The 20,550-nt window shown below is 39.5% G+C and overlaps 5 protein-coding genes across 7 annotated transcripts; 2 read left to right on the top strand and 3 right to left on the bottom strand.

Moving 5' to 3' along the window:
- Positions 1–1,260: 1,260 nt before the first annotated feature.
- LOC144473407 (uncharacterized) lies at positions 1,261–6,116 on the top strand. The gene is made up of 4 exons (XM_078187257.1): positions 1,261–1,264; positions 3,348–3,536; positions 4,250–4,385; positions 4,957–6,116. The coding sequence occupies exons 1-4, from the start codon at positions 1,261–1,263 to the stop codon at positions 5,093–5,095; spliced, it is 468 nt and encodes a 155-aa protein (XP_078043383.1). The 3' UTR covers positions 5,096–6,116.
- A 222-nt stretch (positions 6,117–6,338) lies between these two features.
- Positions 6,339–11,388, bottom strand: Eif3a (eukaryotic translation initiation factor 3 subunit A). The gene is made up of 5 exons (XM_078184807.1): positions 11,199–11,388; positions 7,829–10,489; positions 7,479–7,738; positions 7,217–7,401; positions 6,339–7,047 (listed from the first exon to the last, which is right to left on the bottom strand). Exons 1-5 carry the CDS (start codon positions 11,245–11,247, stop codon positions 6,948–6,950), a joined length of 3,255 nt encoding a protein of 1,084 aa, XP_078040933.1. The 5' UTR covers positions 11,248–11,388; the 3' UTR covers positions 6,339–6,947.
- Positions 11,389–11,706: 318 nt separating this feature from the next.
- Positions 11,707–13,462, bottom strand: LOC144472320 (DENN domain-containing protein 10). 2 transcript variants are annotated; one of them, XM_078185290.1, is made up of 6 exons: positions 13,199–13,462; positions 12,932–13,128; positions 12,654–12,844; positions 12,432–12,549; positions 12,246–12,363; positions 11,707–12,178 (listed from the first exon to the last, which is right to left on the bottom strand). In XM_078185290.1, the coding sequence occupies exons 1-6, from the start codon at positions 13,236–13,238 to the stop codon at positions 11,907–11,909; spliced, it is 936 nt and encodes a 311-aa protein (XP_078041416.1). In that variant the 5' UTR covers positions 13,239–13,462; the 3' UTR covers positions 11,707–11,906. The 2 variants fall into 2 exon arrangements, with proteins under 2 accessions (XP_078041416.1, XP_078041415.1); XM_078185289.1 differs by having other exon boundaries at positions 11,713–12,178; positions 12,432–12,863; positions 13,199–13,461.
- A 572-nt stretch (positions 13,463–14,034) lies between these two features.
- Positions 14,035–17,996, top strand: LOC144472653 (uncharacterized). The gene is made up of 3 exons (XM_078185944.1): positions 14,035–14,604; positions 14,658–15,262; positions 15,338–17,996. Exons 1-3 carry the CDS (start codon positions 14,314–14,316, stop codon positions 15,699–15,701), a joined length of 1,260 nt encoding a protein of 419 aa, XP_078042070.1. The 5' UTR covers positions 14,035–14,313; the 3' UTR covers positions 15,702–17,996.
- LOC144472652 (ubiquinone biosynthesis protein COQ9, mitochondrial-like) lies at positions 16,399–20,453 on the bottom strand. 2 transcript variants are annotated; one of them, XM_078185943.1, is made up of 5 exons: positions 20,292–20,449; positions 17,606–17,791; positions 17,091–17,434; positions 16,789–17,016; positions 16,399–16,538 (listed from the first exon to the last, which is right to left on the bottom strand). In XM_078185943.1, exons 1-5 carry the CDS (start codon positions 20,338–20,340, stop codon positions 16,503–16,505), a joined length of 843 nt encoding a protein of 280 aa, XP_078042069.1. In that variant the 5' UTR covers positions 20,341–20,449; the 3' UTR covers positions 16,399–16,502. The 2 variants fall into 2 exon arrangements, with proteins under 2 accessions (XP_078042069.1, XP_078042068.1); XM_078185942.1 differs by lacking the exons at positions 16,399–16,538; positions 16,789–17,016; positions 17,091–17,434 and adding an exon at positions 17,984–20,014 and having other exon boundaries at positions 17,695–17,791; positions 20,292–20,453.
- Between the last annotated feature and the right edge of the window lie 97 nt (positions 20,454–20,550).

Genomic DNA, 20,550 nt, shown 5'->3' with positions numbered 1-20,550 from the left:
ATGCTTTCGAGCGCGGGCGGAACAGTCGCCGAATCCGGCGCGACAGGACGGGAGACAAAGGGGAACGGGACACTCGACTTTCCTTGGAAGTTTACACGGAAAAAAGGGGACTGGAACGTTCCCCGTGGTCAGCTTCGCCGGCACCGATGATACGGAGCAGCCGGCGTGTTGTAGCGCACGTGAAAGTCGACCACGAGGCACGGCCGCGGATTTTTGCGCGCTCGGAAACCAGTTTCCGTTCCTATTGTTACAACAGCCGGCTGCTCTCGCAGACGGAATCTCTGCCTCGAGCTGGCTCGCTTTATCCCGCTACACAGCGCCGAACACGCCGCGTGGGAGTCGGCCAACACCGTACGATTTTTCCCCATGAAATTCCAGCGGGACGTTAATAGCAGTATCCCCCATTAAAACGCTTCCGTGTTCGCGGGTTACCTGCCCCCGAGTCCTCGAACACCTTTACTATTATATAAAGAATATAAAGAATAATCATCGGATATTCTTATATGAAGAATAATCATCGGATTATTCGTCCGAACGGACAGAGATTCCACAGTTCTCGCCAGAGCCGTCGCCGACGTAAAACGCCCGCGAAAAACGCGAGAACGGCGTTGTTTTTACAACGGCCGCGGTCCTGCGTAATCTAAATTTCTGTTTGGCCGACTTTGCTCTTGTTAGAACCGCGCGGTGGCCAGCCGGCGGACCGGCGGGGCAAGAGCTGCGCTTCTCCGCGCGGCGGACACGCGGCCGTAAAGCGTAATGGAACCGTTAATAATTTCGTTCAAAATAGAGCGCGCGCGTCCGCGTTCAATCATTTTTACAGGCGGACAAAGAAGAACCGGTCGCAACGTGTCCTCCGCGGTTAATCGTGTTACACGGTGGACGCGAGGGTGGGGGGCAGCCGACTCGCGAAGCGTTTGAAGGCAGCTTACGGTTACATCTTTCTAACAAAAAGTTCGCGTGCTTTAATAAACCGGGATTCCCGGGGTCTTTTTAACGTCGTGCTTTAATATTCTTTAACGCGGAACGTTTCAGGGAAGCGTCTCTTGGAGATGAGAAAGAAAAAAGAAAGAAGAAAAAACGAGAACGCGCGGTTCTGTTTTGAAAAGGGCTGCTCTCACATTTCTTTCTTTTTTTTTTTAAGGGAATCGTTGCATTTATGCAGAGCCGGAACCGTGAGAAAATAGATCTTCGCCGTATCATTTTTGAAATTATGATTTTAAATAAGGAATAACAATATGAATACGTTTAACCGGGAAGACAATGGGTGAGCCTCTCGCGCGGGAAGCGGAATGCTAACCAGAGTTGCCTTTTCCATAGATTAGTCTCTGTAATCGTGAATTAGCATAAACATACGCTGGCTGGCTAATAACAAGCCGCGGTAATTGACCATCTGTTCCGTTTTCATGAATGCGAACGTCGAAATAGAGCTCCGATTTTTCAAAGAAAGTAAAACCGCGCCGACAGCGTGCGATTCCGAAGAATAGATTGTTATAATCGCAGACGCTTCCGCCAATTTGTTGAGACACTTGAAAATATAGAAACAGAGCTGAATATGGTGGTACAGCCGGCGTCGAAAGTCTGCGCTGCGATTTAGAGACAACTAAAATGTTTCAAATTACGCGATAAAAACATCAAAAATATATTTGTCATAATTTTTAGTAATAATACATGCACACGTAGAAGCATGTTTATTTAATAAATTCTCGACAAGTATACCTGTGAAATCTGAGCAATTATTAATATTTTTAAGGTAGTCTGTTCAACGCGTCCGCCATTATCAATACTTGATATCAATACTTGAAAATTGTTGGCAGACAATAAATTCGTTCTCTGGTAGAAAATAATCAGCGCCGATCAACCGCGACTGCGAAAGAAATCCGACTGAAAGTTCTGGCGACGGGCGCCGGAAACTTTCCACGAAATATTCCGAGGCAATTTATTAATTTCGTGCCACGGCCGCGGCATAATTTCCGTAATTGCAAAACGAGGAACTGGTCTTGTGTACAGTCCCGGCCTCTCCGTCTATGCAGTTTCCGTGGCCGAAGCCACCGGGGTCGGTTCGTTTCAGCGACGAAGACGAATAGTTCACGTGTGACGACGTGGCGCGCGGCAGAGAGGAGGAGAGGGCCACGTGAATTCGATACCAAAGAAAAGTTTCACTCGAGAAATTCCAGGGATGTGCCCCGGCGGAGAGAGCGAGAGAGAGAGAGAGAAAGAGAGAGAGAGACGGGACGCTGCCAACTTTGCGACGACCGGCTGAGAGCCTCGCCCTCGGGCCTAATTAAATAGTCCGTTATTTGCGGTGCAATATAACTTGGTCCGGTCAAAGCCGGCGACTATTTACCGCTCGTTTAATTATTCATTACGCGCCACGATAATTTCCATTTGCGCGGCTGTCCGCCCGCGATTCGGCGGGCTCTTCCTCCCCACGGCGCGGCTGGAAAAACGCCGCCGGACTTCAAAGGGCACCGAAGTTTCGCCGTGCCCGATAGCGGTCTAGATTAGTAACGACTACGGGGAACGGAGTGTCCCCTTTGAGCGGAACAAAAATGTTGCATTCTGCTGCGGCAGCCGGTCGCGGGTACCGTGTCGTAGAATTTTAAACGCGAGCCCCGGGAAACAGAGACGAACGGTCTCGCTCCGCTGGATCCGAACCTTTCGATCCGCGCGGCGCAGAGGGTTCTCCGCTCTCGATGCCTTCCGCCGCTGTTTACCTCCGACGTCGGACCAATCGCACGAATTATTTTCTTCGCCGTTCCTCTATAAGATCTCATAAGCGCGGCGTCGCGGAAAGAATAAATCGCACGGTGTCGATTAAAGGTCTCATTTGTATTTTTGTAAAAATACCCAATGCATGGTGCAGAGGAGGTCGCATAAGATCCTTGTGCAATTATGACAGATTTTTAACCCTGGAACAACCCTCTTTCACCTTTCGCCATTAGTGACGTCGCGGGACTGCCGGCGACTCGGAATAAAATCTTAATAATCCAAATATTATTTATTACTTTTAAAATATAAAATATAAAGTACAGCACGAGTTAGGAGAACAAAACTTCAATATTTAAATATTTATTTAAGCACTGCAGACAAAAGTACAACGAAAACGTATAAATTAACTAAGTTTCATAGCATTTTGACTTTTCTTCTTATAAGTAATCCTTTAATCGACGAAAGAAATTTTTCTCTAATTCTTACAAAATAACATATAAAAATAAGAGACGGCTTAAAAATCTAACGATCAATACCTTTCGTATAATTTTAAACGAATTTCTTGCCGCAATGATCTAAAATAGACGATAAATTCTGTCGCAGCGTAGCCTATAGTAATCGATCGATTGTCGTTCCAGTGCCTCAGATGATCCGACAAGATCCAACGGTGATGTCGTGGGGTCTGTGGATCAGCACCCTGACGACGACCTCGGCAGCCCTGGTCACAGCAGGATTGGCGGCGCTGCTGGCCGTTTTGAACACTGCCACATCGCCGAGGTCGAAAATCCTCTCCGATCCCGGCGTGTACTTCATAAATATTTTAACGCGTGAGTCTTCCAAATTGCCCATATAAACTTCCGTTGAGCTGTCCCGGGAGCTCGCTTTGTTCGGCGGATCACTCGCCGAACCGTCCTGCTCTCGCAAATCCAGAGAATAACTCGTTAAACTTCCGGCTCTCCTTCCGGGCCTTTCAGTTTTCTGAAATTTCCAACGGGGCCGGCGAAATCGGTTGGATTTTCGTCGAGCCTTCGTCGGCGATACGAAGACGTGACACGGTTAAAATAAAATTGTTCGCTTTTTTTTTTTTAAATTATAGGACAATATTCGAGGCGAGCTAAAAGAGCAAAATTATAGCCTCTTTTAAAACGAAAAAAAAATGTTCTGTTTCCATCGATATCTTCTTTTCGCATTGTTCAAATACTATTTAGCTTAACATTCGAATATTATAATTGCAACAATTTCTCTAATTAAAAAGTCAACGATGTTGCCGCGCGACTCGTCAAGTAAACGCGTGAATAAAGAACGAACGGGCGGCTCTCAACCAAGTTTGTGCAACTATGCAATTCTGAAGAGCGTAACGGGGTTAACGATATCGAAGTATCGATGTTTCGGTAAGGCGTGTGCCCCGCGTGCTCGCGCGTGTTTCATTAAAGAATAAGCGGCGACGGAGAGGAAGTCGCCGCGCGGTTCGGTTAACGAAGAAGGCGGACGTGAGAAACACACCGTATTCAATATTGGTTTAATTGGGGTCCCGTTTCAGTGTTAATGTGCCTCGCCAGCACGAGCACCTGGCTGGCACAGTACTACACAAAGCTGTACTTCAACGTGCTGCCGAAGGAGGACATCGACAATATGTGGACCAGCGAGGGTTCTGCTGAGCTCGGTTATTCATTTTGGTAAGAGACCTTTTATTCTCCGCTCAATGGCGATGTAGTATCGCGGGCACGAAGCCTCGGACAAACTGCGCCTCGACGACTCCATGCCTCATCGTTCGCGGATTCTAAAGCCCCCGCAGTTCAATACGATAAATGTTTCCCCGGTTCCGCGCGCGAGACACGGCCGGGCGCTCTTCAGAACGATCCCGGCGTAGCCGGCGTGAGAAAGGGGCGTCGTTTATGCCTCGACGGTACCAAAGAATACGCGATTTTCCTTCTCCTCTATCCGCATTACACCGATGCGAGAGAGATCATCTTCGTTCTTCCGCCATAATTCATCCGGTTACGGCTCGCGCTTCCAGATCTGTTGGCACTTAAAATTTGAAACGTATCGTTGACAAATAATATTAGTTCTAACAGTCTTACGCGGCATAAATTCCGGAGATATATAAGCCAGAAGTGAGAACTATTTCAGTCTCGATAATGTTCTAGGAGACCAATATTTTATAGATCGTTAAACAATATTAATTATAATAATAATAATTAGAATAATAATTATCGCCAAGTCAAGTGTGATCGTTGTTTGTTGCAGGCTGGTCGTGTGCGCCGGTGTGGTGCATTTAATCAGCATAGCGTTGGTCGGCTGGGGCTCCGGCCGGGACAAAATTGAACGTCTGGAAGCAATTCCGGCGTTAGAAGAGAAGACCGCCGCGGCAATAATGCTGTATTGAATCCGAGGATTCTCGGGGCGCAGACTCAAATAGAAGAGATCCATTACAGAAATTAAACAGCGCTCGGCGCGCCGGGCGAACGGGAGTCGATTATACAGAGAGCGGTGCGTTCTCCGTTGTCCGGGACCGAATCTCGTCAAGTTCCTAGGTGTGTTTGTTGGGTCGTTTCTTTTCAAGCAAAACGCGACGATGAAAACGACGCGGAATCGCGAAGGAATTCCTCGCGCGAAACATCTCTATGTCGCGAGGATCTATCTACGACACGGATGACGCGAACGGACGACATCGGATTTCTAAGGGGTGCACGATCAAATAGAACGTGCGCGGGGATCGTTCGCTAAACGAACGCAATAGCAGTAATCATTTAAATCATTCGTTAAAACTGGAATCGCTTTTGGTAATGTACTTAATATTTGCGACCGATCTAACCAAAGCAATCAATTCTACGAGATTGCATAGTATTTTTTGTAGGGTTTCGAACAATGTTGTGCGAGAATGTTTTAACGCGAAAAGTTAAAAAGCCTGACCGTCGGGTTCTTCGTGCCGCTAGCATAATTACGATGGGAAATCAAAACGAAATGTAAATTGATAAATGCTTCCGCTACGAACGTCGTAACAATGTGCGATTCGAACAGAAGTGTACATTAAGTGCGCTGAATTACGTTACAATTACGAATAATAAAAAATCAGTGAGTACCTAATCATAGACGTTTGTACGATTTTCATATGTCTGGTGCAATATCAATTCCCTAAACAATTTTTACAGTTTTGCATTTTTATAGTAGTGTCCATAGTTCGTAAGTGAGGCGCGGCCTGGCGATGTTATTTTTCTCATGTCTGCTCCTATTACACGTTTCCCTCTGAAATCTTTCGTGTAAATTAATCAAACTATTTAATCGAGTAGGTATGTAAATAGAAACGGAGTTTGATACTCTGTAGTGATTTATTTATTACGTAGCATCGTAGACTCTTAACTATTATCAATATATATGTAATAAAACAATTAAAAAGACAATACGGACAAGATGCATCGATCTTCATTTATATTTATGCCATACAACATCGAGGACGGCACTCGTATTGGTCTCAAAACCTGACTGTATTATAAAAGTTAAAAACATCGTTGCCACGATTGTGCACGGAAGAGAAGGAGTGTATCTTTCGTCTTTCTTTCTTTCTGGGGGAGAGAGAGAGAGGTATGACACGATGTGTACCAGTTCGTTAAAAAAAAATCGCATTAGTGTTAGGATACAAGAGAACTTTATTGATGTTTTGAGACTCCCACCACACCGTGACGAGACTTATCTAGCCAACTCAATTCTTGAGCAAAAGACGTGACAAACTGTACGTGGCCCATACAGTCCACATACGGTACATACAGTCCACCATTTCTTCTGTTCTGTACATCGATTCAGTATTTCACATACAATTGTGAGGCGCGAAGTAATTGTATATACTGTCCCGAGCGTTCTTATTTTCTTGTCAAGCCTAATGCACGTAACGCAGTACATATTGTCGATATTAAAAATGATTCATGTGTTGGAGGTTCTTTCTTTTTAGAAAAATCATAAAAACTGAATTCTATCGCTGTTTCCCAGCGTTCGTTAGTTTGCATTTTGCTTTTTATCATCGGTTGCCTTTTAGTCCGACGCGACGAAGTTGCCTACGAACGAATTGCCTTTGTGCTTTCTTTAAATTACAACGATTATTTCGGAGAAGGAACGCAGCGGTGAACAGAACAGCCGAGTTAGGCACACCGTGTAGTTTCTTTGCAAAAAGTCTAACTGCGTATTATGCACTGTTCTTGAAGAATAGTAAACGTTGCTTCTATAGGTAACTCCGATGTTTTAGGTTAACGCCGGCTGCTGACGTGCGACCATCCGTCGTCCTCTGGTGGTCGTCTTCTTTCCTCCTGTTTTGGTGGAAGTCTGTCCTCTTTTGGATCGTCGCGCCTAGTCATTAAAAAATCGTATTTCTTAGTACATTGTGTACGACAATCTTTGAACATTAAATCTAACTTTTTAAAATGACGTAGCTCGAGGGCGGTGTTAATTAATAGACGGATTATGTATAAGAATTAAAACCGCAGCCCAATGATCACCAATGGAAGTAAGAGCTTACTTTTCATCGCGTCTAGGTGGATCCCGAGGTGAGTTTTGTATCACGTCGCCCTTACTGCGCCAACTCTGATTGCTGCCACGTATTGGTTCCTCACGACGTCCAGTAGGAGATGGGCGACGTTCGGGCATTCTTCCACGGCCACGGAAACCATCGGTTATGGTATCGCTGCGTGGAATATCACGCGCCTGTAAAACCAAATATACGTGTTTACGTGTTACCACAAAAATGCGTCCTTTATTTATCACACTACCATATTACTTACGGGACGCGGCGGCGGCGGCGCATCCCTTCCACGGTCTCTGTCTATTCTATTATCCCTCTCCCATTCCCTGTCCCTATCCCGACCATCCTCCTTATCGAAACCGTGTCGTCGCCATGCATCTGAATTCTCTTTTCTCGGTCTTTCCAGCTCATCCTTTCGCCACTTGTTGTCTGGCTCGCCGCGTCTCTTCCATCGAGAGAACTCTTCTTTGTTGCCGTCTTCTTTCGCTTCAGCATTACGACGCCAAGACATTACTTCGGCTACGGCAGAAAAGTGTTATTATAATCAGTATCAAGTTGTATCTACTCTGCTTTGTACATATAAAATAGTGAAAGTAATCCGATGCAAACCTGGTTTCTCTGGTGCGCGTTGGCGTCTCCATGCATCGCTCATATCCTTTTCCTTTTGTCTCTCTTCCTCCAATTTCCGTTCGATCTCAGCTTCCCTGGCCCTAGTAATCTCGGCTTGTCTCTCGATCTTAGCCAAACGTTCGGCCTCCCTTGCTTCCTCTTCGGCACGTCTTAATCTTTCCTCTTCCTCCCGTCGCGCTTTCTCCACCTCTATTCGTCGTTTCTCCTCTTCCTGTTTAATTCGCAATTCCTCCTGCCGTCTTCTTTCCAGCGCCTCGGCACGTTCGTGTTCCCATCTTGCTTTACGCTCGGCTTTACGCTCAACCTTGCGCTTCAGCATTCTGCTGACTCTCTCCTCGTTCAATATCTTTTCAAATTCATTCAGCTTATCAAGGTAAATACTCTTACGTTCGGCCAATATCTTTGACAAGAAGCTATCATGATCCTCCTTCATCCTAGCCATACGTGCTCTCGTTGCGACAGCCTGCTGTCTCTCTTCTTTGGCTGCAGCAATTCTTTCCGCCTCTTGCTGCTCCCAGCGTAGCTTGGCTTGACCCATCTTTTCCTCGACTGCTTTCTCTAGTAATGGTATCTCCTCTAACCGTTTGGCACGCTCCAAATAATCGATCTTCTTCTCCTGAGACTTCAACTTTTGTTGCATTTCTCTGCGTTCTTTCTGCAGCTCCTCAGCTTCCCTAGCTGCAATTTGCTCGGCATCCAACTTCTTAATCTCGTCCTCGTCTAGTTTCTTGAGTACCTTCTGACCGTGACTAGTCTGCGAAATTTGTTGCATTTTCTCTTTAAGGTGACGGTCCTTAATTTGTTGTATTTCACTTTGCTGCCGCTTTCTTTCGCGCTCCTCCCTCTCCTGTTCCAATCTCTTTTGTTCAGCCAGCATTTGCTGTCTCTGCAATTCCTCTTGCCTACGCATTTCCTCTTCTTCGCGTACCGTGTTTATATGTTCGATATACTCTTTCCTCTCTTCTATGATCTTATGTCTTCCCAGAATTCTTTGATGCTCCTTCAATTTAGTTTCATGATAATGGCCTACCATAGCATTGCGCAACTTTTCACGCTCCGTTTTCTTTTTGTTTGGATTGATAATATGAATTGCTCTATGCAATACTGTAGCCATATTTACAAGTTGACAACGAATCTGTTCAGAAGGCATAGCTTGTAGAACCGGACCATCGGGATGATCTTCCCTCTGTGCCTCGGACAAATCGACTCCAAAGTGCACGCACTTCTTCCCGTGATTGATTCTTATTTGCATGTCATTGTATCTTACACAATCAACTAAGAGACGCTCTAAATGAAAATCTGTTGTAAACTTGGCAAGCTCCAGTAGCCTTGCAAACTGTACGGTTTGATAAACTTGTGATATTTGATGAATCAAACGAACAAGCGTTACGTCCTGCAAGGCTGGAATATACTGAATGAAGGGGCTGTTCTCATCAGTTTGCAGAGTCTGTATTACAGAATCTACTCGTGTACATAACTCCAGGGGATGGAATTCAACTTCTAACCATGAATATAAATCTTGCAATTGCGGGGACGCTAAATTCACGATATTCAAACGAACGATATCCTTGAGGAGAGAAACTCTTGTTGGCGGTTGGGAGAGACCTAAAAGTGTTGCGAGCTTTTGAGCCTTTTCTAACGGACTCTTATCTGTTTCAATGAAACGATCAAATTCCGGGTGAGCTGATGGCAGTGGAATGGATAACGTAGCTAATAAGACACGATTGGCCATTCTCTGCTGTTCCTCCAACGACATGTTCTTTTTCATTTCACGAGAGAGTTGCAGCAATTTGAATAACGCGGCGGCATGGAAGAGGTAATTTCCCGCCTTCCAGAACACCATAGCCAATTTCTGATAATAATTGGCCATTGTTTTTGGTACTGGAAGCTTTTTCGACAAGTTCATCATACCATGTACATCTTCGGAGGACTTGAAAGCCTCTTGCCACAACTCCATTTGAATCGCGGAATCGAGTTGGTTCAATCGTGTTTCCAGATTCAGTTGTTGAGTCTCGGCCCTGTTCATGGAAACATTGGATACCAGTACCGGCAATTTACAAATTTCTTCGAGATGTTTCCTCAACTTTTCACACAATTTACGAAATTCAGTCTTACGGTTGTATTCAAGACAAAACTGGAAGGCCATACGTGCAATGTCATGATAAAGTGTTTCCACGTGTGCATTAGTTCTCAGCAGTTCCAAACACTGACAATAGGACTCCCATAAAAATTTCACCCAAGGCGTTAAGATTGTACGATCACTTCTATCTTGAGCATCCTCACCGCTTACAGCAGACAATAGAATGCTTTCAGGTGTGGCTAAGTTGTCGAGATCGTCTATGTCTATAACAGCTTGTTGGCTCTGTTTCCTTGCTTGGTTCGTTTTTTCCTCCGCCATTCGTAAATACCCACGTATGACGTTTTCTAAACTTCCAACATTGACAGATTGAAACATATTTCGATACTGAAATAGGCCCTCCTTCGCTATGTGCGACCTCTTCAGTTCCACACATAGGTCCAAATATTTGAACATTATGGGTTCCAAAACGGACTCCGACCAGTTGTACGTCCATTTTTTATTCCGGAAGACTTCTTGCAAAGTGTCTAATGCCCGAGATGGCTTCCCTACTTCGATGAATTCTGTTAAAAAAGAAAAGACAATTCTGTATTGCTAATATTTTGTTAATTTAATGCGTACAATTAAATGCATTAAATAACATATCTTAATTTCCTATAAACTCGTTTAATAGCTTAACAAGGTGCATCAGGTTATATTGCGAAACTAGTGCCTAGTTTATATAACACGGTAAATAAATGGGCATCTGTATTGTCAAAGTCAGTTCAATAACACTATGAAACAGCTTTAACAAAAAAATACAGTGTCCGACAAAGCAAAAGTTATGAACAACGAAATTCCTATCAAGATAAGAAAAAAACACGTATTGAATATATACGAATTTTATTAAATATTAACATATAATCTTTCTATCCGTGAAATATCAAAAATAAAGAATAGAACCGCGAATGTTGCAGCTAACGGTGATTAATTATAGCATGATTCCTTGGCGGCTTGCATAATTTATATCGCAGGTGCATATGGTTGGGCAAAAGTAATACACATTTTTTCGAAAAAAGAATCGGACAGACGTGACTACAGGCAGTTTGAATGTTACGTGACAAGTAAGATTAACGTTCACGATAATTAACCAGTATTGGGAAGACACGCAGTCAAGTCGGTTGGCGTGGGTCATCGAAATTTTGACACTGATGGGCCGTAAGAATATTTCGACTCTAGATAAAATATCCATCGGCCATGTCATATTCTTCACTAGCTGAACACCATACGTACCATTCGCTCTTTTTAGAGCGTTCTCAGGTCTCTGTCCGTATCGCGCCATTTTCTCACACAAATATAATTACTTTCACACCATACACGATATCGCAGAATCCAGTAAACCTGCGTAGAAAATCTAGAATTTCCGTTTTTCAACGACACGACGTTTGTCACGACGGACTCCGACCGCGTGTACCGGATGAAAGGCGGCCGCTACAGAAAAATGGCTTCCCGTAATATGTAAGTCAAATCAAACAACCTAATTTCGTAATATTCGAAATATAAATAATGTTCGTCCATCAAATTACCAAAAAAAATATTATTTTCATTACTGACGATGCGATTTTTATAACAACTTTCTGTGATTATTATTATTACACTTGTGTCGATTGTATATAACCGAATGGGGAAAGCAAATGGGCTTGGCTCGTAAAGGCCTATTTTCAATTCAACTGTCCGCCAGATGGAATATTTTTCATTCTTAAATGAAACAAAATTTGTTTGTTTATAGTAAAACGATATCAAACAATTATTTTACATATTATTCACATTTATTTAAGAAAAACTATACATAAAGTATACATAGAAACATATCTGTAATTGCAATTCTTTTTATTAAATTTTTATTACATTTTTCTTTGTCTTATATACAAAAATGCTTTTAAATATACAGCGGCAGAAATATTTCGAGTAAATGGATTTATTTACAAAATATATAATATGTTATAATAAGAATAAATTTTCTACAACAGCCAAATTAATTAAGAAATTCTCCACAGCCGGTGGTAGATTTTTTTCTTTTAGCGTTTGTGCAGAGACCATTTTTCTTCCGTCAGGTCCTTGAACCACAGCCAGAGATGTTAGTTGATTCAGTAGATCTTGAGTTTTATCATTAATTTCAGATATTATTTGAGCTTCCGTGTAGGTTTGATTTTCACATAACTGGACCATAAAGAGAGCTATTTCTTTATGCGTTTTCGTCATTGTAAGACTCTCTAAAATGAAAAGATAATACATTATTTTGTAAATTTAAACTTTTTCAATTTCAAATTTTTCTTTTACCTTTTGCATGCGAAGCAACTGTAATTTCTCTAGCTGGAATGTTGACAAGTAGATCAAATAAATCTGTTCTTGACGATATCGAGCTGTTTCTGCAGCCCGCAACATAATGGGAATGTTTCTACAAAAAGATTTTTTGTTTGGTATTTATTAGGAACATGAACAATAAAGTTTATTAATTGTATGTACCTTTAACTCTGCCAGTTCATCATCGACTAAATCAACCCAGGGAAACAAATTGTCGCTAACTTTGCGATGTTTCATTAATGCTGGAAACAGCCCAGTCCATTTCAAAAGTTGTTCTAAACTGTGATGATAAACTATTATTCTCTTTTTCAACAGCAAAGCTGTATATATCAATATAGTTTCTAATTCAAAAGCTTTTATTAATTCTCTGATGTTGGTATTCACTGTAAAGCGGTGACTATTGAAGTCATCAGAGACAAACGTTCCATTTTCTTGAGTAGAACAAGATCCTTTCGTGAATACAGAAAGATACAGTTGTAAAATTTCCGTCGGTTTTCCGGTTTTACAATACATTTTGCTAAGGACTCTCGAAAGAACTTCATATTTCCGTGGATTAAAATCTTTTGCAAATAAAACTAGAGCAAATTGTTTTACCTATTAAAAGGAGAAAATGATAACTTCATTCCATACTTACTGCCTTCGTAAGAATCGTATAAACTTACTTTTGGTAATTTATCCGAATCGAATACTTCGGTGGAATGGATATAAAACCAATCGTGCTTGTGCCTCGAAAATACAAACACTTGCAAGGAATTACATTCTGATTCTAAGTTACATTTTCTATATACAACCGCTTTCTGCAATTCTGAAATGAATGGATAAGACCACGTCCATAATACATCACCGTTGGAATCTTTTTCTGAAATACAACAAAGGGATAATAGATAATGAAGAAAATCGTACATGCGCTCGTTTTATTGAAATACTACCGATGATACTACAGGAAAGTAGATCCGTAAGAGGAGCCATTTTTAATTAACTCATCAAATTACATTAAAATAATTCAATATATGATTGTAGATTTTATTTTCATTACAAGCAGCACATAATCATTTCCATATTGTATGACAACTGTTCGTGTTATAGATATAGAAACTCGGTTTGACAAGTCTCACATTTTTTTTAGGTTATGTTTGATAACACTGTAGACCGTGAATCGTGTACATCTCTCAATTCAAGAACTACTGTGATTGGCTGACAATTGATAGCTGAACGGTGCTGCCCTCATAGTCAATAGAAAGAGAGAAATGTAGCCAGAGGTTCTTAAATTGTGAGAAGAAAAAAACTTTTGAATTATAACACGACTGAACGTATGCGTATATATATATACATACGTTCACGTGTATAGTAATGTATAAATTTTCGCTCGTTCGTCTCTGATTTCGTTAAAAAAATGGACAATCCGTTTCAACATAGAATGCATACGCTAATACGGGCAAAATCGTGTGATCTTGACCTTGACACCACATGCATACAGTGTTGCCACTCTATTCGAAAACGCGGCAATATTTAAAACATAACATTATAGAAAACTATACTTAACCAATATATAGGGATAATTTCATGAACTGGATACAATTACTCGAAACGTAATGGTAAATAATTTTGTAGCCACGTGTATAATGTAGAAACTAACACGAGAGTTTTGGGTCTATTTCCACTACGAATCCTCTTATGGGCGCTCCTGCATTGAGAAGAAGTTCTCGAAAAACACTAGGGTTTCATCTCTGAGAAGATTTCCTGCGAAGGAATTTCGAGTTGCTAGGGTACAATAAAATTCTAGTAACAGCGCGTAACAGTATGTACACAGCATTGTCCGTAAAAACATAGTTGTGTTTAGTCAGTGCAAGAGTAATTCGGATGGACGTTCGTAAAACAGTGAACAGCGATGAATATTCTCGAATATTCCAGAAAAAAAATTGTATCCGCGAAAAGAAGACAGAATAAGAAATAGATGGCGTATGAAATAATTCTTGATAAGATAGTGGAATCGTATCGTTTCCCTGATTCGCAGCCAGTTTGAAAGACCACTCAACATTTGAATATGTTGAATCAGACGTCCGAGGAACAGATCGTTGCTGCTCCTTCTGGGGCAGAGAAAACACCGAAACAATCCTTGAAACCGCGTAAATTAATTACAAGAACGTTAGATTTTCTTTGTAGGCGTAATTCGAGACGTGATAGCGTTAAACAAGAAAAGGACGCGATTGACATTAGAATCGTCAAGTGCAATATTAACAATACAGTACCAAGAAAAACATCGTTCAGTTTCTTCAAAAACATCAAAGAACACAAGCACATTAAGAAACTGACAGAATACAAGTTGAAACAAAAAGTAAGTATACAAAGATGTCAGCTGTGTTTTAGATTTAAGTGACGTTTTTACAGGAGAATGAAATTCAAGTATCCAGCTCGTTGACAGAAGACAAAACAAATACAGATTTGTTGACACTTCAAAATGACACATCCAGATTTTGTACAGAGGAGAGTAATGTATCCGAGGTTCGATCGGAAAATACGATTGAACCGTGCGACGATCAGGACAGTGATGAGACTCCGGTCACGGATGATTCATCTTACCAAAATGAGGAAATTTCAGAAAATTTAGACGAAACTTTAGAAAATTATTTTGATGTAAATAAGAAACTAGATTCGCTTAATTCGGAAGATGATGAAGAGCTTGAAGCAGACAACGAATATGAAAATATTCCTAGTCCTTTTCAATCTTATTCCAATAATCAGGAACTATTAGGATACGATCTTCCAATAGAGAATGAAATAGCAGATCATCCGACTGAAGATAGTTTAGATACTCTGAATACTAATGAAACGTTAAATAATGACAATAGAGCGAAAGCGAGTCTCACGGAAGAATTACTTAGATTAAGTAACTATGGATGGTACTGGGGACCCATATCAGGCAATGAAGCGGATGCCAAACTAATCTCTGAACCAGATGGTGCATTTTTAGTCAGAGACTCATCAGATGTTAGGTTTGTTTTTAAAATTAATCGATAATAGTATATTGTTGTGTAGTTAATATTTTTAACACTGATTTTTTTCCATAGATATGTCTTGACACTTAGTTTTAAATCATCTGGTAAGTTACTTCACGCTCGTATGGAACACAGCGGTGGTTTATTTTCTCTCTGCAACCAAAGTGGAAGCGAAGAATTCAGCTCTGTAGCCGATTTAATCGCATATTCCATGAACTTTAGCCAATCAGCTCCATTCTGTTATGCACGACCCAGGTGTCCTGGCCATCCAACATTTCCGGTTAGATTAACGAAACCAATAAGCAGATTTACACAAGTTCGAAGTTTACAATACCTTTGTCGTTTTGTTATTCGCCAGAATACTAGATTGGATAATATTCACAAACTACCTTTACCAAAAACTATTAAAGGCTACATTGAAGAAGCTCATTATTAATACGAAGGGCGAGGAATTAGATGTTATCATTTATGAACACACAGTGCAAAAGTTTACTGTAAGATTGGTAGTATAAATACGAACGTGATTGAGTAGTTCGATATACTTTCAGAAAAGTATCATTCTTAAAAGTAAAATGAGTGGAATGTTCATTGTTAGATCTAAGAGATATTCTCATTTTTATAAAAACTGATATGATTATATCAAAGTTATTGATATTAGTATATTGAGGCTCCTATACATGATGTAACAATAGATAACTTTGTAATGGTGTACGAATCATTTCATTGTAAAATACGTTATATCTTGAAACGTAATCTTAACTCGTTAGGCACAGGCTGTGTAAACATATTTTTTATAACAAACTTATCTTCTGCTCAATTGAATGTTAAGGAATGAAATTGATCTCTAGTTCCATTCGGAGATCAAATAATTTTATATAAAAGAAACGAAACTATGTTGCCTTATTTAATCGCGACAATATTGCAGGGTAATTGTTATATACTGTTAAATTTATATTTCTAACAATTTTTATCTTTATATCTTGCATGAAAATAGTTCAGATTTATTGAATTTGACTTCAAATGTACAGACCTTGTTAATCTATATTACTGAAATAAATTAGCAGTAACTGTTCATTCAGCATTAAATTGTGTTTCTGAACATCATTGTGACGTATCAAGTCAACATACGTACAATACAGCATTCAAATGATTTATCTACTTTCCGTAAATACATTTAGGAAGAATACTGCATGTGACTTTTTTCTAAAATTTATTTTTTTTCTATGTTAACACTGGTTTACCTATTCCAATTCAATCCAAGTATATTACGTGCCTGACAAATAAGAAAAGCATTAAGTAAAAATATCATTATAATATAACAATTAGACTGATGATATTTATGCCAATATAACTTTATGGATTATTTTTTAATCATTCAGACATAAAAATTCCCTTATTCTGTTGGAGATTCTTGCATAGTTTCAATAAAATAGTACTCATATTAAATATATTAATCAAAATTATAGAAACATAAAATCCGCAGTCTAATAATGTTATAAATTTAAATAGTTAGAACAACTTACTGTAATAAACGCACCACTGGCAGCTTCAGTAGCACGATTTAGAGCTTGCTCTGGCAAAGCCAAGTCAGAAGTTGTTGTAAGAATAGAATGTATTTGCGTTGCATCTTTTATTCGCCTTTCCAAGAAACTCCAAGTTTGTTTATGATCTTCGCTATTATCTTGTAGCATGTACAATTCGGTAGTCTTATATATACCCGCCAGTACTATTCTTCTAGTATACCAACTAATCTAATAGGACAGATTTTTTTCTGTGAGTACTTTCAAATATGAAATACATTATAGTTGCGTAAAATTACTCTTACATCAACTGATCTGTCACCAGCATAATAACAAATATCATCAACTAAAGTGAGTAAGTTAGCCAATGACATAGGAACATTGGGAGGTAGTGTCATAAGCGCTAAAGCTTGTGGCCAAGTTTTCTTGTATGGTATCACCATTTTAAGCCTTGTCTGGACAGCATCCTGTACTTGAGATTCCAAGGATCTTTTCTCTTTGGTGGAATTTGCTTCGTTAGCGAGAGCTTGTTCCTTAAGCACTTTATTCAATTCATTATTACATGTCAAGTAAAAATACTGAACTAAATCTGCTCCATGATTAGGAAATAATCCATGAATCACGCCGGGATATCCAATTGATTCGGCACCTTTGGTATACAATTCTTTGTTAAACATATTTATTAAGCGAGCCGAGTGCTCAAAGCATGGAATCAAAACTAAAAGCTTAAAGATTTTTAATCTTTTAAATTACAGCTCTCCATGTCTGTTAGTAATTGCTTTCAGCCCAGATACTCGGCTGAAAAATTAGTACAAATTACCAGCACTGATGGCTTGCTGACTCCACCCCAGATCATGGACAAACTTTAGAGATGCGCTAAGAATCTTTGACTTGATATTTTTTTCGTATTCCTCATCGCTTTCCTTGTTCTGACACGATTGTTGTGCGGCAGCATTTTCTGCTTGTTCTGCGAGCAATACTCTACACGTCCATAAACGTCTAAAACCTATTAAAACGAAAATTAATTTTAAATTCAGTCGTCTTTTTACTTATTAAAACTTTTTAAATATTAATTGATCGCAATTGTTAGGATTTTTATAAAACTATTGGATATATAACGAAAATATAACATATAAAAAAATATAAAATATATATATATATATAAAAGATAAATGACTTTATTTTACAATAAATGTACATTGTTATTTTGATGTTACAGCATTATTATTATTTTTGGCGAACGAATTTTCAGAGATACATTCATTGACCCTAATTAAAATGCTTTCCATTACATCAAGACCGTTCACTGCCTTATGACAAAACAAAATCTTTTCCGATACTGGCAACGGAGGCAATTTTTCTCCACCCACGATCAACGCTATTTCAGCATCGTATTTCTCTAGTCCCAAATGATTTGTTCCGATAAGTCTCTTCTGTTCTTCTAAATCCTTTATTTTCACCTTCCAGTGTGCTTTACATAAATCTATCGCACCTCTCAAAGGTTTTAGATAATCACTCGCAAGTTTATTTATCACATCCCAAATTCCAGTTTGATTATGTTTATCTCGGAGAAGTAGAAATCTTAGAAGATTCAAACTACTAATTACTTCATCAGATATTTCTACCAAATCTGTTGTGGCACCGTGTGATAATTTGCAAGACAATTGCAACAAAATTTCCAAATTATTACCGAGGAAGTAAGGCGCGGGAGGCGTTGCTTGGAGACATTCGATAATAGAATCTTTCAGCATACTAGTCGTTAAACTAATTAAACCCGAATGCTCGCTGGTCTGATACAAACGCCTAACAATAAAATATCTAGCTTGCATATCGAACATTTCAAAATATCTCTGAAATAATGCCAAAGCTTTTTTACGTTCTTTGTTACTATCACAATAAATCATCACCTGCACCAGCGCATCAAACAGTTCTGAATAAATATTTAGCTGCAGCAATTCCGATGTTAAACATTGCTTTGTTAATCTGTTCAATAGGTGATCTATAAGATCCAATCCTTTTTCAACAGTAACTATTTCTTTTTCTTGAAGCAATTTAATAATAAGATATATACATCTCTCAAAAATGTACTTCCATCTATATACTTGCGGTGCTTTCTCCCATAAATGTGATTTTGTTAAAATATAAAAATACAAGTTAGCATAGGCTAAATCCGATACATTTTCATCCGATAAAAAGAGGATCGTTTTAATGTTATAAGTTTCTTCAGCTATGCTCTCATTCGCAGTTTCCCTTTTCAACTGTTTTCTTCTGTTCCTTATTTTTACAGTATTTAAGAACTGAAGTAAATCTCCTGTAATATGATCCATGAGCATTACAATTGTCTCTGGCAAAGACAGATCCGATTTAGATCCTGGTATGTGATCTTGCAAGTAACACAGTGGTTCTCCCAGCAAACAGATGAGAATACTTAAAAGATGATCCCTTAATTCAATATAATTGTCTAAATTTGCATTCTTCAATGCTACTTCTTGTATCATTAGTTCAAGAAACGGTATAATTACTTTGTAAACTTTTAATACTCTTTTCGTCATTGTTGCTGCCTCTTGGGTTTCTTTGTGAATTCTTGCTAGATCCTCGATGCAAGATCTTATTACGCTGATACACGAATATTTCATCTTATCTTTCACTTTTAAAACATTCTTGCCAATTATATCTAGAATCGTACAAACTTTTACATCGGTTTCCATTTCTTCTAAGAATCTATATAACGTATCAGAAGGATCGCATTTCTCTGCTACAGCGTTTAGTATCATTTTACAGCAGTCGAACCTTTCTTTATATTTCCTTTCATTCTCATCATCGATATAAGATGATGCAATCTTTATAAGTAACCATGACCAGTTTATAATAGCCTCATCACCAGTGCCTTCAAATAATTCTAATGCCTCTTTAATTTTGTTTTTCTTCAGGTATTCTTCCAAATCATGACATAAGTCCTGTGTCATTTTGTTCGTTCTCTAAAATGATTCAGTGCCTTTTAATCGAACGATGTATGAAATCGTTATTAGTTCCCTCTGTGCGGGTTCTTTTTTTTCCACAGATAGCATTCAATGCAATAAAGACATAACCTGTTCATAAGTTTGACTTGGTATCGGTCCTTACAATAACATTGTGAACTGTCACGGTTTCCACGCCCGATACGGTTGGAGATCAGCGAACATAGAAAACTGTGGTGCTAAATTATTTCCTAAAGGAACATCATCCGAAACTGAAACGTAACGGGATTGCCAAAAATTTCTGATAACATCATATTCGATCACATGCGTATACTTGTTATTCTATTTGCGATCGCAATTGACGAGATTACTATAAAGAAGAAATTGCGCAAACGTTTGCAATCATATTATGTTCCGCAGCATCTTCTTTATGGACACCGATAATTTATTTCTCAAGGATTATAACAACACAAACGTCAGGACCAAAATTGATACATGCATGAATCGACATCGGTATATGATTATCAGTAAAAAAAAAATTTCGCTTACCATTTACCAAAAAACCCTTCCGCATTAATAAAATGCTAGACATAGCCATATCAACAGTTTTAAATTAACTACTTGTCGCACATTTATGCGTGTACGATGAAACCGCGATTATTATTATTTCACTTGTAAGATTCCGCTTCTAGGTGCACTTTGTGAACTGTGCTTTAATGTCACCGATAGTTGTGGAATTGCCTTAATAGCATAGCCATTTTACGCAGCGACGAAACAGCGAAACTATCAGCCAATCTATAGTATCAGT

Source organism: Augochlora pura, chromosome 7 (assembly GCF_028453695.1).
Source record: "Augochlora pura isolate Apur16 chromosome 7, APUR_v2.2.1, whole genome shotgun sequence".
Classification (NCBI taxonomy): domain Eukaryota; kingdom Metazoa; phylum Arthropoda; class Insecta; order Hymenoptera; family Halictidae; genus Augochlora; species Augochlora pura.
The sequence above is the reverse complement of the archived record's forward strand: the minus strand, read 5'-3'. Positions and strand labels throughout refer to the sequence as shown.

Excerpts from the sequence above, each read along its gene's own strand:
- LOC144473407 (XM_078187257.1), top strand. Across the intron at positions 3,537-4,249 it reads CTTCATAAATATTTTAACGC|TGTTAATGTGCCTCGCCAGC; the intron begins GTGAGTCTTCCA and ends GTCCCGTTTCAG. Across the intron at positions 4,386-4,956 it reads GAGCTCGGTTATTCATTTTG|GCTGGTCGTGTGCGCCGGTG; the intron begins GTAAGAGACCTT and ends TGTTTGTTGCAG.
- Eif3a (XM_078184807.1), bottom strand. The coding sequence starts at position 11,247 with ATGGCGCGATACGGACAGAGACCTGAGAACGCTCTAAAAAGAGCGAAT. Across the intron at positions 10,490-11,198 it reads CGCTCTAAAAAGAGCGAATG|AATTCATCGAAGTAGGGAAG; the intron begins GTACGTATGGTG and ends CTTTTTTAACAG. Across the intron at positions 7,048-7,216 it reads CCACCTAGACGCGATGAAAA|GCGCGACGATCCAAAAGAGG; the intron begins GTAAGCTCTTAC and ends TTTAATGACTAG.
- LOC144472320 (XM_078185289.1), bottom strand. The coding sequence starts at position 13,238 with ATGGCTCCTCTTACGGATCTACTTTCCTGTAGTATCATCG. Across the intron at positions 12,364-12,431 it reads ATGAACTGGCAGAGTTAAAG|AAACATTCCCATTATGTTGC; the intron begins GTACATACAATT and ends ATCTTTTTGTAG. Across the intron at positions 12,179-12,245 it reads AGTTGCTTCGCATGCAAAAG|AGAGTCTTACAATGACGAAA; the intron begins GTAAAAGAAAAA and ends TTTTCATTTTAG.
- LOC144472653 (XM_078185944.1), top strand. The coding sequence starts at position 14,314 with ATGTTGAATCAGACGTCCGAGGAACAGATCGTTGCTGCTCCTTCTGGG. Across the intron at positions 14,605-14,657 it reads AATACAAGTTGAAACAAAAA|GAGAATGAAATTCAAGTATC; the intron begins GTAAGTATACAA and ends ACGTTTTTACAG. Across the intron at positions 15,263-15,337 it reads AGAGACTCATCAGATGTTAG|ATATGTCTTGACACTTAGTT; the intron begins GTTTGTTTTTAA and ends TTTTTTCCATAG.
- LOC144472652 (XM_078185942.1), bottom strand. The coding sequence starts at position 19,751 with ATGACACAGGACTTATGTCATGATTTGGAAGAATACCTGAAGAAAAAC.